This window comes from Cinclus cinclus, chromosome 14 (assembly GCF_963662255.1).
Source record: "Cinclus cinclus chromosome 14, bCinCin1.1, whole genome shotgun sequence".
NCBI classification, from domain to species: Eukaryota; Metazoa; Chordata; class Aves; order Passeriformes; family Cinclidae; genus Cinclus; species Cinclus cinclus.
This window is the reverse complement of record NC_085059.1, coordinates 18538570-18555509: the sequence shown is the minus strand read 5'-3', so window position 1 is coordinate 18555509 and position 16940 is coordinate 18538570. Positions and strand designations below refer to the sequence as shown.

The 16940-nt window shown below is 51.3% G+C and overlaps 1 protein-coding gene across 1 annotated transcript; it reads left to right on the top strand.

Moving 5' to 3' along the window:
- Nucleotides 1–11480: 11480 nt before the first annotated feature.
- Nucleotides 11481–16320, top strand: MSX2 (msh homeobox 2). Its single transcript, XM_062502215.1, has 2 exons — nt 11481–11841; nt 15247–16320. Exons 1-2 carry the CDS (start codon nt 11481–11483, stop codon nt 15669–15671), a joined length of 786 nt encoding a protein of 261 aa, XP_062358199.1. The 3' UTR covers nt 15672–16320.
- The last annotated feature ends 620 nt before the right edge of the window (nt 16321–16940 follow it).

Here is a 16940-nt window from a genome sequence, read left to right as displayed (position 1 = left end):
AGCAGCTCTCGCTCCCGACCCCAGCCTGCTCCGCTGGGCTCTCGCAGAGCTGCAAATGAAGATGTTTATTCCCAGAGCAAGATCCTCTTGGCGTTGGCTACAAAGCCATTAGGCAGGTGATTAACCCATTTATTTTCAAATGCGTGCGTTGTCAAACACGGCAGAACAAACGAGAGCGGGATGAAAGAAGAGCTCCCAATTACCGCTCCCGGATTTCGGGGCCGGCCCTTTCTCTCCCCTTTGGGGCAATTTTGCTGCGATCGCAGAGAGAAATTTTGCCACATCTGACGCATCCTCTGCGAGCCCCGCGGAGGATTCTGCTGCCTCCGAGGCTGAATCAACCCAGCTTCGAGTGAAATGGAGATTTGGCTGGGATATTGCATTTCCTCGGACTCGGAATGCGAATTGCAGCCGGCTTGGACAGATCCAGCTTTGGACGGATCCAGCTGCGATTCCAAAGTGATTCCATCAAATGGGAGTCAGGGACGCGCAGCTCAGTTTCTGTTTCACCCGCTGGTTGTGGTGCTAAGGGGAGACAATAATCTTTTTATTCTCTTGTCATTGTGTTAATCAGCTTTTAATTTAAAGGCTGTGTCGTGGCAGGAGTGATTGGAGATCTCGGCAGCAGAGAGTTGCTATAAATACATGAGCACGGAGAGATGCGCACACGCTCTTAAAAATGTGTCTGGAATCAGATCTCGAGGGTTCTTCCGCCGCTGTTTGATGAAGATATAATTGGGGCAATATAAAGAGAGATTGTTTGGAGGTTACCAAAGAAACCCTGGCATTACCTGTCTTTTAAATCATCAGCTACCTTGAACACGGGTAATAAAACACATTAAAACACATATTTTCAGAGTGAAGCAAATTGCTTTAAAGATGTCGCTCACAACAAACAAAACTCTGGATACCCAGAGTGAATTTTAGGGCTGAAAAAGCTGTTACCAGCTTCCGGTGTTCTCCTTTAAGCACAGGTATGTTTTTCCTTTTAATCACAGGTTGGATTGTTTTCAGATCTCAGTTTTAACAGTTCAGAGACTTCAGTGAAAAACAACAACTTAAAAACTAAAAACATTTTCTCTTGCGCCATTACGAACACCTGCACTCAATAAAAGAGAATTTCAATCATCACTCTTTTTTTTTTTTTTTCCTTGTACCAAGACATTCATTTCGCTTGAATTTTGGAAGTGAAAAACTCACTGTCGTTTGCATTCATACTTTTTTTTCATTCCTGGCACCACAAAATCTAGGAGGTGGTGGTGGGGATTTTAATTATATATTTCTTTTAATTGGAAAACTTAATATCGCTCTGTTTATACTTTTGTACATTTTGATTTTGTTTTTAAGAAAATGCTGTTTGTTTGTTTTATGAAATCCAAATTTGGCCTGAACAAGCCCCTAGAAGAAGCATTTAATAAAATTACTCAGTATTTATGCTTCTCCCTAAAGATTGCACAGAGCAGGCAGGAGAATACACGGATGAAGGAGTGTCTGACTCTAAAATCCAACACTGGATGATCTCATGATTCTCCTGCCTTTTTATATTGTTGTTGGAAAGCTTTGCCTAAAAAAGTCATAAATAAATAAAAGAGGAGACGAGAGTGGATTTGCCTTTCTGAAGGAGACACAGAATCCGTGGTGGTTGGAAAATGCAGATGTTCCCTCACATCTGGGGGGGTCTGTGCCAGTGTCACCCTCTGCCCCAGGAGAGGACAACCTGCACCACTCGCATGACAAAAGCGAGACAGGGAAGGGATGAAGGGAACCCGATGGAGGGGAAAGAAGAGGAATTTGGCTCTTACAAACAACTTTTTGCTCCCCGCGCTGTCGGACCAATCCTTCAGTGAAAGTTACAGCTTAGCACGAGCAGGATGGAGCAGCACAGGCGGAGACGAGCAGGAGCTGCATCCCCTGGGATGAGATGGACGCTCCCAACCTCTCCCGTCGCACTCGGGCACGGCTCCAGCGTCTGCTGAGCCCAGCCCAGGGCTGCAGGCGGAGTTTAAAGCCGGTGCGGGGGCACCAGAGGTGAGTGGGGAGCCCTGGGTGCTGGGGAGAGCTGGAGCTGCTGCTCCTCGCCCCATGGCTGTCCTCCTGCCGCCCTGCCCAGCCCCGAGCAGGATCCGGCCGAGGGAAGCTGCAAAGGCAGGAGCGGCTCTGAGCCACGAGCAGCCTGTGGGACGAGCGCGGAGCAGCTCCGGCACCTCCAGCAGCGGAGGATGCTTTAGACAAGCATCACCCACCTGGGCTCCCGGACCTCATCCCAAACTCTTTTCTTCCCAAACCGCGGCCAGCGCAAGGCTGAGAAGGAGCCCTTGGCTCCCTCAGGACCCTCTGGCCCCTGCAGCACCAGCTGCACCTGCAGGGATGGATCCAAGCCCCGGATCCAAGCCCCGGTGGGAACTTGGAGGTGACTCGAGGACAGCGGTGCCCCGTGGTTTGCTCGCTGCTGTTTGCATTCTGCAGGAGCCGCTTTTCTTGGCATCCAGAGACTTGAAAGAGAGAGCGCTTTGCATTTTGCTGCGAACCGAGCTGCAGAGCACAAATACACACGCAGAGAAATGGGATTTTGCATGTTGGCTTTTCCGCCAGGAAAGAAAAGCAGATGGATAATCACGAACAATAATGTTACATTTGCAAAAAAACAGTTGCTAGGGAGAAAAGCTTCTTGTGTTTCCCAGAAGGCTTCAGCAACTTTTATATTTATTGAGTATAATCTGCCTTTTGCATTATCCTCTTTGAATTCTGCCACACCAGTAACTCCTCTAATCGTGTCGTTAGCAACTCCTTCCAAGGGCTTCCCCACTTTCTCCTTTATTATTAACAGGTAGATGTTCGTGACAAAGAACTTTCCCTCTTTCCAATAATCATAAATATACTTCATCTTTACCTATTTGAAACGTGACCAAAGAAATCAAAATCTGGCTGAATAAACTAAGAGTTTCTACTTGTAAATTATGGATTTACACATGGGAAAAAAAAGATGAATTATTTAAATCACAGATGGAAGTGCAGAAGAAACAAAGGGTGCTTTATCCCTGTGCTGCTGTCTGCGCTGTGCTTTGTGGGTTTAGATGGTACCGGCCATGCTCCAGTAGGTCGAATGGGAATTTTGGATCATGCAAAGCCTTTGTTACCATATTAGAACTTGGGCTGATTAGGCCGGCTGTAATTGGAGTTAGGTCACAGCGAGGTTGGCTTTGCCGGCCCTGCCCCGGGAACGGTGGAGGAGCAGAGCCGGTGCTGGCACTGCAGACCAGGGCTGACCGAACTTCCCCGATTGCTTGAGCTGGGGATTTATCCCTCCGCAGAAAACTGTTAACGTAATTTTGAGATGATTTTCTTGGCTCCCATTGTGCTGTAAGGAGCAGCAGCCACCTCCCGAGCCCTCTCCTGCTCCCCCTGTGCAGAGCAGGGCTCTGGAATCCAAACTGCTGCAGATCCAAGCTTTGCCTGGGCTCTTATCTGCTGAGGGCCAAATGAAAATTCATTACTCGGAGCCTCCTGCACGCCGGAGCTCTGATTGCTGTCTCAGCCTCTGTGTTGTGGCTGAGAACCATCTGGAGTAAATCAAATGAAATAAAACCTCTATTAACTGAACCTTAAATATCCAGAGCTCGCCATTATCACGGTCAAACAGTCTGACATTGCAAAAAATTCTCTTTGCTCGGTACAAATCTCGATGTTTTTCACGTTTCCTTCACTTTGTCACTGCTCTCGGTAAGGGACACTGAGCTGCATCCATCCTGAAATATTCTGCAGCAAGTTTTGATACAGCACAACTGGGGAAGTTTGCCAGAGCCAAGCCACTGGCAGGATCAGGGTCCGGCTACAAACCAAACCCTTAAATCCCAAAAGCATCACTGGGCATCGTGGTCTTGTTAGCACCACTTTCAAAAAAAAAAAAAAAATACCACAAGCAGTGAAACAACAATTTGAATTGTCTATAGAATAACCGAGATTTTTTTTCAGATGAGGAGCAGTGGGGAGCTACTGTCTAAGGATCATTTCAGTGGAATGAGTTCGGGTCGTGCAGTCAGAGGAAAATGCAGATTTTTAATAAAAGTGCAGAAAACTGAGTCAGACTCTTACATGGCACAAAATCCCTTATAGCAGACAACAGAAAAACCTTCCCTGAAGTGCTTCTTCCCCAAAAACTCTGCAAGCAGCCACTTCAGAGTTTCAGACTTTAAAAATATATATATATATCTTCTGATGTTGCTTAAAATATATCTTGCAAGTGCATAGGCAATGATAAATCTTATATTAGAATGAGGGTTATTTTCCAGAGGGAAATTATGGAAACAAGGCAGTGTTAGATATTTCTAACGACCTTACATATGCAGAAAGACGGAAAGTTCTATTAACAGGGATGGAGGAGTTGGAGATTCTTCTCCTCTCTGATTTCTGAGACTCTGTGCTAAATAAATCCATAAAAGAAGCCGCGTGGATTTAATTCCATCATTTTCGAAAGGAGCATCTTTCTACCATCTGTTACACTCTGAAGTATGGTTTATCCTGCTTGTTTCAACTCTCCGTGAAAATGCATTTATACACACAAATGAAAAATTGTTGCCCTGTTAAAAACGACTTGGAAGCCGTGCAATCGACAGAGGAGTTAAGAGCATCCAAATAAATTCCCCATCCCTGCGGACCATGGCGGGGATGCCTATAGCATTCACTCCTAGTCTAATATCAGCTGAAAATGCAATCAGAGGAATTGCGAACGCCGTGAAAGAACCCTGAATGTAATTAAATAAAGGGAGGAAAAAAAATCCCTGTAACCTTGGAGGGCTGGCTGGAATCCGGGGTGGAATGTGCTCCCCACTCAAGCTCCACGCCGTGGGTGGGAGGACAGGGATGGATGGATGGATGGATGGATGGATGGATGGATGGATGGATGGATGGATGAAGGGATAGAAAATCACGTTTAGGCTGAGGATTTTTGCTCTCTCCGGATTCCTGCGGGCATCCCCGAGGCTTTGGCAGCAGCCAGCGCTGAGCTCACAGGCAGCACGGCCGGCCAGGGATGCTCCACAGCGAGAGGCACCGCATCCCAGCCAGAGCATCTCCCAGCGGGCAGAGCTCAACCGAGCCCCAAACAGCTGCAGACTCACTCCCCGTCTTCGTTCTACCGCGTAAAAATTATTAAAGTCCTCAATCTCCCTTCAATTTTTCTTTTTTTGGGAGAAAAGAAAAACTACGAAAAAATAAATTTTCTTTGAAGAAATGGGGTTCGAGAAGTAAAGAAATCAGCCGGCTGATCTCACGGAGTCTGGCACCCTCACAATCAATTTGTACCAAGTCTGAGCCTGTAACTCAAAAGCTGTTTATTGATCGGTTTATTACAGCGTCCGGGATAATAAAAAAGGGATGGGAAGTTACGGGAGACAAACGGCAATGGCGAAGCTGCGGTCGTTCAGGGGGCTCGGGATAGATTTAGAAAATAAAAAGCTGAACAGGAAAAAATAACTGACAGAAGAGAATTGTAATTGAGGAGTTGCATCCAGCGTTGGACACATCTCCGCACCGCATAAATAACAGGATTTTCATAGGAGCTGCCTTTGGGCACAAGTGGGACAATTCCGTGTAGTTCGCATCCCGCATTCCCTCTGCATTTCCAAGACTGGTGGAAGGCAGCGAGCGAAACACCGAAAACGAATATACCTGAACATTGATAAATAAAAATAAAACGCGCCCCTGAAAAGAAATCCATCTGGTTGTTTGTGCGGGAAAGTGGGGAGACTCTGGGAATAATCGGGTGCTCCAATCTAAGCCAAAGCAGGAGCTTTGAGTTTCTCATTCCGCACACATTATTTCCCCGGCCGAGATGAATCATGTTGGTGTATTCATCGCCCAGACAGGCAGGAAGGAGTGTGCGATTATTAGGAATCCTTGCAACAAGTTCGATGGAAACCGTTTGCAAACAGAGTCCGGGGGAGAAGGGGAAAAAAAAAAAAGTTTTAAGGATATGGATCGCAATTTTTTTCCCTTTCTGTGCCTCGTAAAAATAAAATAAAATAAAATAAAATAAAATAAAATAAAATAAAATAAAATAAAATAAAATTAATAAAAGTCATCCCCGACTCTGGGGAGTGTCGGGGGTTCGTCCCTCTGCCCTCGGGGTGTGGGGGACGGGGCGGGAGGGTGAAACCGGGGCCAAACCCTAAAGTATTTTGCCCACAACTTTTTCAGTGGTGAATTTGGGGGGGTCCCGTGGCGTCTCCGAGCTGTTCCTGCAGGTGCCCGGGGGTTCTCTGCGAGGGGTCCGAGCCTGCGCTTTGGGGGGAGCAGTTTTTGGGGGAGCAGGGTCCGGCCCTGGCCTCCGGGACACAGCGGGACCCTCCGGATTCCGGGCTCGCAGAGCAGCCCCGAAATCCCGCACTTCTTCTCAGCCGGGGGCCGTGCATCACCTCCGAAATCCCCATCTCCAAGGATCCTCCTGTCCGCGAGGTCTCTGCGCGTAAATGTAACCTCTCTACCATCGCTTTCCTCCCTCGAACCTTCCCCTTGCGTTTATTTAAAAAGTCATTACCTTGGGGGGGGGGGGGGGGGGGAAATTGTTTTCAATCCTTAAGGGCAAAACTGTTAATTGCTTTGAGCAGGAAGACATCTGATCTCTCCCAGCTATCCCCTGCCTCTTGCCGAGCAGAACAAATATCTGCTGGTAAATCAAATACCTGCTCAGAGAGAGGGAGAGCACAACCCTGGGCGGGTGCGAGAGGAGACGCTGGCGTTGTGCAACGAGCCCGGCTCGCTGCGCGCTCGCTGTCCGAACGAGCGGATGACACCGGTGCGGTCAATGGGGACCACTGTCGGGTGACACAGGGGACAATTACAACGCGTGATTGAACCCAGCGCAACTCGGCTCCATCGCTTCCACCTTCCCCGTGCGCCGGGAGCCGGGACAGAGCCCCCGGCCCCCGCCCGAAGGATGCTCGGGGAAGGGTCCCCTCTCAAACCACTCGGAGCTGGCTCCTCTGCCAAGAGTTGTCAGCCGAAACGGCTTCGGGAATCCAGAGGTGGATCTAGATGGAGGCGTGGGTCACCAGCCCTGATCCCTCGGAAGCTCTGATGTTCAGCTCGCTTTAATTCCTTTCTAGCGTCTGGAGATAAACGCGTGTTACTGTTAATACAACGCCTTTCTCTTGGCTTCGGGTCTCATCTGGGGCAAGGCGATGAAACAATTATCTCCCAGCCTCTGACACATCAAACATTCCCTCGGTGTACACCTCGTTTCGGGGCAAAACTTACACTTGATGCACACTCTGATTCCGTTTTCCTGCCTTTCTTTTTCCAGTCAAATCGCGAGCCTTATCTTCCTTCCCTGAAGGATGTCCACACGCCAACCTGGCGGCGGGTCCCTAAAAAACCTCCTGTCTCTAGAAAACGGATTATTAACCAAATCGATTAAAAGAGGAGGGGGGATGTTCGTGAGGTTTTCCCTCCTGGAAAATAAACTCGCTCCCCACTGCCCACTGGCGTTTGGTCCTCACGAGGTGTCTGTGAGGGACAGGGCTTGGTGCTTTACGGGGACAGGGGACACGGGACATGGTTCGTGCAAGTTCCCAGTGAGCTCCCTCCTGATTTACAACGATCAGGAGAAGGAGGGGGATGCTGGACATCCCCCTCCCCCGAACCCACCGTCCCCGGCTATCCCACACAAACCATACTGTGGAATTTCGTGGCGGGGATGCTGCTCCCGGCTCGATGGATACAGGAGCGAGGATGCTGCGGCAGTGCCCGCCCGACACCTCCCTCCGCCTCCAGGCTGGGAAAAGCGAGCCGGAGGTGGGCCCAGGGGAAGCCTGGAGCCCGGGGGAGGCAGAGGGGGAGGCGGAGCTGGCCGGGACGGGCCGTCGCTGCTGCTGCTGCTGCTGCTGCTGGAGCCGGTCAAACAGCACAGCCGCTTCCCCCAGGAGCTTCCCTTTCATCTCCCCGCTCCTGGCGCCTGCCGAACAGCCTCAGTTTGTCTGCAGCGTCTCTCTTCCCCCTGCGCTCCCTCCCTCCCCGCCCCGCTCCAGCTGAGAGCCCCAGGACCGGGGCCCAGAGCCCGCCCCGGCTCACGGGGCTGGTGCTACAGGAGGGCGGGGGAGAGGCAGAGGGGCAGGGGGGGGCTGGGGGCTTCTTGGGCATCTCTGGGACGCGGCCGCGGTCCGTGCAGAGCAGGGGCCGCCCCCCAGAGCCGGCCCGGTCCCGCCGAGCCCCGACGGCCAGCCCCGGGGTCAGCCCGCTCCGGGTCTGGGGTCAGCCTGCCCCGGGTCTGGGTTCAGCCCGCTCCGGGTCTGGGGTCAGCCCGCTCCAGGTCTGGGGACTCAGCGAGGACACGAACGGGGAGCCCGGCGCAGGGGAAAGCCCCCGGATTCACGTCGTTGCCTCGGGCTAGGAGAATTCCCTGCTAGTCTGAGGGTGGGCGGCAGCTCTGGGGTCCTGGATAGGGGGCAAAGCCTTAATTCCTAGAGATTTCTCTCTCCAAACCCCATCTCGGCGAGGTTTCCGTACGGACGCTCAGTACCGCGTGGAGCTTCATCCTCTGATGTTTAACCCACAGTAGGAGGATGAAGGAGGGGAGGGGTGAGACAGAAGAGAGAAACCTCTAAGTTCAGCCCTTAGACAGAAAATGCTCCAATTTCGTGATGGACTGAGGCTGGAGGGGGAAAACACCGTAAGCAAAGCCTGCCATGCTCTGCCATCCCAGTCGTTCCTGTGACGCCCAAAATTCGACCAGACCAGGCTGGATGAGCCAACCTGTGCTCCGTGCTTCACAGCACCGACAGCAGCTTGTCCCTTGGTCCCCTTTTTCCCACCGGCCTCCCAAGGGATGGCAGCGCAGAGGGTTCTCTCCAAGCCCACGGGGCCACAAGCCCGGGGAGAGATCCTGCACCCAAGGGACGTGCTCGGTGTCACCATGACCCCGAGCTGTGGTTCCCCAGGCGCCCTTCCAGCGGCCATTGACATTGGGGGCGCGGTGTAATTATCCTCGGCATTTTCAGCAGCCTCACAATGGCTTTCCACGGGCGGTGCATTGTTCCTGACACACCGACATTGTTCCTGCGTGTCCATCAATTCTCATTTACTTGTCACGGTGCAGGAAGCATGGAGAAGGGAAAGAGGGGGGAGAAGAGGGACAAATTCAACCCCACTGCAGCGGCAGAGCTTTGCAAGGCCGGGGCTGCCTGGCTGCTGTCTCTGTGAGTGTCTCCCAGCAAAGAGATGGATTCTGTGGGGAAGGAGAAGTGACAAACTGGGGACAGCAAGAGCAGCTGGAGAGGCATCAGTTTGTGGCAATAATTCTATCCTCGGGGAAAAGCCCGAACCGCGGTTCTGCCATCTGAAATGCTGCAGCCAGGCCGGCCGGACGGAGGCAGAGGAAAGCATCATTTCTCTGGGCAGATCTTTAATCTTTAACCCATCGAGGTGTGCAGTAACACTGCCAGCAATCCGTAACGAGCGTGCAAACCCTGCTATTAGTGCCACTGATGAGCGGGGTTTTGTAACACGGCTTCTCGTACGAGTCCTCCCACGTCCCTTCCCACACGGCAATCCCGTGCCCCGGTCCCAATTTGCTCTCCCCGGCACCAGGCGATGTTATCAGGGCTGGGGCCGCTCGAGATGTGGTGGCTGAGCAGTGGCGAGGGCTGACCAGGGCTGCCAGGGGTCGGGAGCTCCCCTGGGTCCGGCACGGGGCACTCCCTACAGCCCCATCCTCGGGCTGGGAAGTCACAATTTGCGGGGCTGGGGACTTCCAAAACTGCTCCATGAGCTGCCAGGGAAATCAGGAGTCCAAACGGAGCAAAAGATGAGCTGATGAAACCCTCCGTGGTTTTTTGGAAGGGATATATCCAAACTTTCGTGGTCAGAGTCCTGCAGCCGTGCAGGACAGAGCCCACGGCTTTGAGCTGCCCCTCAATTCGGGACTTGGGGAGAGGAGTTGAGACACTGTCGTCTTCTCAGTGTTTTTTAGTGGCTCTAAAAATGACCCTCACTTATAAATTATAACACCAAAACAGCTCTCAAACTCCGCGCACCCTGGACGTTAAAAACAAAAGAAAAAAGAAAACACCAAAAACAAAACCAAAAGAAAAAACGAAACACCTGAGAAAGTTGCGGGCACAGCACGAAATAACGCCCGGCGCAAGATTAAAATAATTATGAAAAGAACAATATGTATTCGCTTTTATCCGCGCTGTAATTATAAAAGCTTTTTAAAGGATACTCTTTATTCATACCACTGGTAGGAAGTCAAAAAGTGAGAGAATCGCTTTCACAGTACTGGTTTGATATGATTTTTAATTAAGGGCTGCGTGCCCCTAATTTATTAAAGCTCATCTTTTCATCACGTGTGTAATTGACTCTGGAAAAAAATAATAATAATTACAGATCTAACCTCTGCAGAGTGGTTTTGCCCGACTTGGGTCCTGCTGCCGTGGAAACGCAAACAATAAAAAAAAAATTGGATGAGAAAAAACAGCGGCGCAAACAGCGGCGCCCGCGTTTTCCCGGGGGTCCGCATCACGTCTCCTTCATCCCGAATCCCGCACCCCCAGACCCCGCTCCTGCGGGAAAGGGACTCTTATTTGGGGGAGAAGGAGGGAAGGGGCGGACAGACCCCGCTCCGGGAGGGTCGGCGGGGCGGGGGTGCGGCGGTCCCCGACCCTGGCTCGCTGGGATCATCCCTGGGATGAGCCTGGGGGTACCGGGATGGACTCGGGATGAACCCGGGATGGGCCTGGGGATACTGGGATGAGCTCGGGGGTGTCCCGGGATGAGCTCGGGGGTGTCCCGGGATGAGCTCGGGGATGTCGCGGGATGAGCTCGGGGGTACCGGGATGGACTCGGGTGTGTCCCGGGATGAGCTCGGGTGTGTCCCGGGATGAGCTCGGGGGTACCGGGATGGACTCGGGATGAACCCGGGATGGGCCTGGGGGTACCGGGATGAGCTCGGGGGTGTCCCGGGATGAGCTCGGGGGTGTCGCGGGATGAGCTCGGGGGTACCGGGATGAATTCGGGGTGCCCCGGGAGGAGCTAAGCCGGTGGCACGGGGGGTGGGGGTGCAGAGAGCCGCCCTTTTCTGAAGTTCCCTCTTAGCCTCATCATCAGCCTTAATTACCGCGGCGGGTTATTTTATTTTTTTTTTCCCTTGCTTGGCTGTGATTACAGCCCTGCACGGCTCCTCCGCGTCATTAACCCCGTGTCATTAATTGGGAACTGTCGGGGGGGGGGGGGGGGGGGGGGGCCGGGCCGGGAACTCCCCGCGAGCGGCGCCGGTTGGACCCGCCCCTCCCGCTCGCTCGCAGCCAATGGGGAGCGGCCGTGCTTTACGTCACGCGTCACGGCGGGCTCTGATTGGCCGGCTGGGCGGCTCCCCCGCTCGCCCAGGCAGGACAGCGGCGGGCAGCCCCAGAGGGGGAAAAGGGGGGCGGCCGGGCCCGCTCGCCGCACTCGCCGGGCAGCGCCAGCTCCAGCTCCGCCGCACCGCCATGGCTTCCCCTCACAAGGCCAAGGACGTCTTCTCCTCCGACGAGGAAGGCGCGGCGGCCGGCGCCGAGGAGCACCACAAAGTCAAGGTGTCGAGCCTGCCGTTCAGCGTGGAAGCGCTCATGTCCGACAAGAAGCCGCCCCCCAAGGAGCCGCCGCTGCCCGCGGCCGGCGGCAGCGCGGACGGGGCGGCCGTGGGCACCTCCAGGAACCTGCTGCTGGCCGGCCACGGCTCCCGGGACGCGCACAGCCCGCCCGGAGCGCTTACAAAAACCTTCGACACCGCTTCGGTCAAGTCGGAGAATTCGGAGGACGGCTCGTCCTGGATCCCTTCGGAGGCCGGGAGATATTCCCCGCCGCCAAGTGAGTGCTCCGGGGGCGGGCGGGATGCGCTGGAGCACGGCGATAATTTTTTATTGTTATTATTTACCCTATGTATAGCCTATATTTTATGTCCTGTATTCCCCTCCAAGTGCTCGAGGCCGGGCTGGATGGGGCCCTGAGCTAGGGGAAGGTGTCGCTGCTTATGGAAGGAGATGAATTTTAAGGCTCTTTCCAACCTAAAACATTCCGCGATTCCGCTGTACTTTCATGCGTGTTTCAGCTTTAGGTAGATATTGCATATTTGTTATTATATTTTTATATGATTACGCTTTTATAGAGTTAAGTGTGTCTATACGTGACTACAAGGATGTATATGAATATAGTCCGCTTTCAAAGCATCAGAAATCACCCGAAATTCCTGTCCCGATCCACCACCCCCTGGCAGCCGCTTCGTCCTTTTATGTCATCCCCTTCCAACAACAACTGGAATTTCTCCCTGTACCTTTCTCCCATCCGCGGTGCGCAGCAATCTCTTTAAACTCGGGAATTCCATCCTGGAGCCGGCTCCCGGCGCGGGGTTTGTCCCTCCATCCCTGGTTCTGGAGCTTGTCAAAGTTTCCCGAGCTGGTCCTGACCCCTTTGGCCCCCGCGATCCCTCCCGACCTCGTCCCCCTCCTTAGGGACACTCGGTGACATGTCACTTCTGAAACCCCTGGGCTGTCCCAGCCGCGTTTCGCTTTCGGTGCGATCCCCTATTGAAAAAAAAAAAATATATATATATGTATAGATATTATATATATATATAATATATAAATAAACGGAGAAAAAAATCTTTTAAGGAATTAGAAGCCCCAAACCATCCTTCAGGAGAAGGGGAAGGAGCATCCTGGCCATGTCAGGACTCACACCTGTGTCAGGATTTATCCACTGTGCTCCGCACGTCCCTTCACTTACCTGGTGGAAATTAAATATTCTGTTTTATTTGAGTTAGGGACTTTATGGGCGCGAATTGTCTCACGGAATTTACTCCTCAATCTAATGTTGCGAGAGGAAAGTTTAGTGTTGTTACAGTTTTCCTTATTTTATTATTATTTTACAATAATTTCGATTTGGCTTTCGTTCACTTCCTTTCTTTTATAATAACCCCGAATTAATTTGATTTCTGTCGTGCTGGGAGAAGGCAGGAGGAAGGCATTCCACCCGTAGCATTCCCTGTGTATGTATTGTACTGTATGTATGTATGTATGTATGTACTGTATTCCCCAGTTCTTAATTTTCATGTACCCTCAAATGTGCTGCGAAAACATGGAAAAAAGCGTTTGCCCCTACTTGGACCCCTTCTCTAAATCTACCCGGACTTAGACACGGCCTAATAATCTCCCACTACATTATTTCCCCTTCGAAATTCCTCCTCTTCTTCTTTCAAAATTGTTTTTTTCTCGGGATCGGTGGAAGAATTTTGTAAAGGACTTTGGTAGTTGAGAGTTCTCGTCACTTCAGAGGGATTTGGGGGAGAAAACTGAGGCTCAGGGAAGGGAAGGTCCTTCGGCCTCGAGAATTTTCCTGGTTTTCTACCTCGACAAGAGGCAATGACCGATTCTCCCGCAGGAAATCCTCCTGTCCATCGAGAGTTTTGACAATTAAAACCAGCCTCTCCATTCAATATTATTATTAATATTAATATTACGGGTGGGATGAGCTGGTGGAAAAGCTGTAGAAGTCCGACTTTTGAGGAACACGGAGAGAGGGAGCCCTTCCCAAATTATGATTTTTGTCCGATATTGGCCAGGAAAAGGAGGATAAAGAGAAAAAAAAAAAGAAAAAAAACCCAGCGAGATAAATGAGCGAAGGTTTGGGAACTGGCACGGGATAAACGCAAATCCAGGGACTGCGGTGGCCACGGTCCCTGCTGCTTCTCAGAGCCTGGCAGTGCCTGGGAATGTATCCCTGGGGTTTATCCTGCAGGGAATATTTCCCGGGATTTCATGGAAAAACGCCTTCGTGCCCGGCGGGAGCTGGCACGGGTCGGGCTCGCTCCAGAGCCGGGGAAGGCGCTGGGACAGGGAGCCACGGGCACCCCCAAACCTGGAACTGTGAGTCCTGGGAGGGCTGGATTTGGAGAAGAAAGGAGTCAGGTTCAAAAATAGCGGCAGGAATTCAGGGTGGGTTTGCTGTAGTTTTAATTTAGTGCGGTTTTAGAAGTGAATGAGCTGAGCAGCTGAATTATTAAAATGCCCTGGTGGGATCACAGGCCAGTATTTGAGAAGTTGTTTCCTAGAAAAGGTTTAATTTTTGTGTTTTTAGTGTTTCAATATTTTGTCCTCTAGAAGAAGAGCAGTAAGAGAAGTTTAATGTTCTTCTACTGTCACTGTTACCTCCCTCCCTTTCTGAACTTTAGAACAATTCCCTCGTGGGATTTTTTAATTGCATGAAACGTGCTTAAACAGCTTCTTAGCCTGCTTTATTTTAAAAAATAAAAAAGTGAAACGAGCACAGAAAACCCAAAGAGCAAATACTGACAAGTACTTGAAGCAGACACCACAGCGTGGACAAAATTCAGCACTCTGGGTGTCACTTGCTGTGTCCAGCCAGGGTGACTTGTCCTGTGCCCCAGGAGTGAGCAAAGCACAGCCAAATTGCCAAGCTTTTGAAGTCAGCCGCCTGCTTTTTAGTTATTCTTTAGATTGCAAAATTATTAGTGAAGTGCTAAATTAATCTGAAGGCAAGTCAGAGCTCTGCCATCCCGGGAATATTGCCTAACCTGGCCGGGGTTTAAAGGCAGGCACAAAAGGTGGATTTTCTGGCCTTTTTTTTTTTTTATTGGCTACAAAATGCTGAAGTTCTGTCAGGGTTTTATTTTTTCATTGGAAAATGTCATAAAAGCTAAATGTTGAATTAAAGAGAGCTACTTTCTTGTTTAAGTTTGTTGGGTTTTTTTTATACTAGTTGATAGTCAGAAAACACTCACTGAAAAATCAGAGTTAATAAACAGAGGAAAAACTTGATTTGGAAGAAAAAAATAGCAAGAAAAAAAGGCCCAGTTAGAAAAACCACAAACGTTGTCAGACCTTCTTCAGCTGTCACTTGTTGTGCTTAGTGGGGAAATCCTGGAGCAGGGCTGGGCTCTCCTCTTGCCCCACTGCCCTTTTGGGAATCTCCTGCTTCTGTGGCGTTTGCTCTGTGCTTTCCTGGAGCTCTGTGTGCTCCAGACCCCCCCCCCGTGAATTGACTCCCAAAGTGACCTGCGAATCCTCTGCCCCTTTTGAGATCGCTGAGGCAAAATTTCCCTTCGCAGGGCATCAGGCCAAGCGCTGTGACTTGTAAGGAAAGGATTCCCAGAGCCCCAGGCCGAAGGATCCCGCGTTCGGAGGGGGGTCCTCGGCACACCCTTGCAGAGCTCCGGGGTGGTGCTGCTGTGATAACCGGCCTCTCCCTTCCTTGCAGGACACCTGAGCCCCACTGCCTGCACCCTGAGGAAGCACAAGACGAACAGGAAGCCCCGAACCCCGTTCACCACTTCCCAGCTGCTGGCCCTGGAGCGCAAGTTCCGCCAGAAGCAGTACCTGTCCATCGCCGAGAGAGCCGAGTTCTCCAGCTCCCTCAACCTCACAGAGACCCAGGTCAAAATCTGGTTCCAGAATCGCAGGGCCAAGGCCAAGAGACTGCAGGAGGCAGAGCTGGAGAAGCTCAAAATGGCAGCGAAGCCCATGTTGCCGTCGGGGTTCAGCCTCCCCTTCCCCATCAACTCCCCCATCCAGGCTGCCTCCCTGTATGGCACATCCTACCCTTTTCACAGACCTGTGCTCCCCATCCCGCCCGTTGGACTCTACGCCACTCCCGTTGGATACAGCATGTACCACTTATCCTAAGAAGATCCCACAGACAAAGCCTCAGACAGACAGACTGACAGACTTCCTGGTGGATCCTGTCCAGCTCTGGGAAGGCAGAACCCCAACCAGTACTGGCCATTTCTTCTGCACGCTTCTATCTGGCATCTGGGAGTTTGCTACGGGTTGGGCATCTCCTGAGAGTGCTCTGAGCACTGCTCCTCAAAGAGTCTGCTCCTCAAAGCAAAAAAAAAAAGAAAAAAAAAAAAAGGAAAAAAAAAGGCATAAAAACCAACCAAAAATATTTTTTGAGTAAATGTAGGGGTTTCATCCAGTGCAAGTAAAACTAGGTTTAAAAAAAGAACGGGTGAAAAAGCAATTTTATCATACAGAGGCAGAAATTCCCTGACACCTCCCTGGCAGGGTTTCAAATAAGAGGGGTGCGTGCCCTCGAGCCACGCTCTAAGTTGCCATCACTTCACAATGGGGGCAGGGGGGAGGGAAATAAAAAGGTCTGATCGAAGTTCTGTTGTTCGGTTGTTTTTTTAAATACAGCAGAGCCCGTAGCTAGAGACGTGTAAATAGAAACTAGAGCCGGTAGAGTCTCGGTGAAGTTCAGAGCCAGCAAATTCCTGCATTTCTGGGGGGATGGTGAAGTTTTGCATCCTGAACCTCGACGAGATGAGCAGCAGGGCCCCTAAATGTAGAGCCCAGCTTTCCCCACCGTGGTTCCTGTAAAGCCTTTCTGTGTATAAATAGCTTCAGCCTTTGTAAAGCACTGGCAGGGGAGGTGAACAGCAAGGGAGGGTTCTTAGGCAGGCTCGTTTTTATCTCTTCCTATTGGCGTGCTTAGAAATTTTTGGCTGCAGCCAGGTAATCTTGGCTCTGCAATGCTCTTGGAAAACCTGGAGAGAGGGGAGAAAGATGTGGGTTGTTCCCATAAAGGATTGTGAGTCCTTCTGGGGAGTGCTACGGGGTTTTTATTATTTGTATTTGCCACAGCCTGTGTTAAAGAGACGAACCCCCCAAATTATGTTTCATTGTGAAGATGCCAATAGAAGTGACTTGTGCTTTAAGCCCTTCTAAAGAGAGATCCGGGTGTCACAATCAGCCCCACGAGCAGGACAGTGGGGTGAGAGAGACTGTGTGACCTGCCTGTCCCCGTGGGAGCTCTGGCAGCAGCTTCCCCAGGCTTCTCCTTGTAACTCTTGTATTATTTGTATTACTCTTGCTAAACCTTATGAGGAAGTTACTCCCAAGGCTGTGGAGCACTGAAGTCAGAGCTTCTCCTGGTTTTGTTTTCTTAGCATG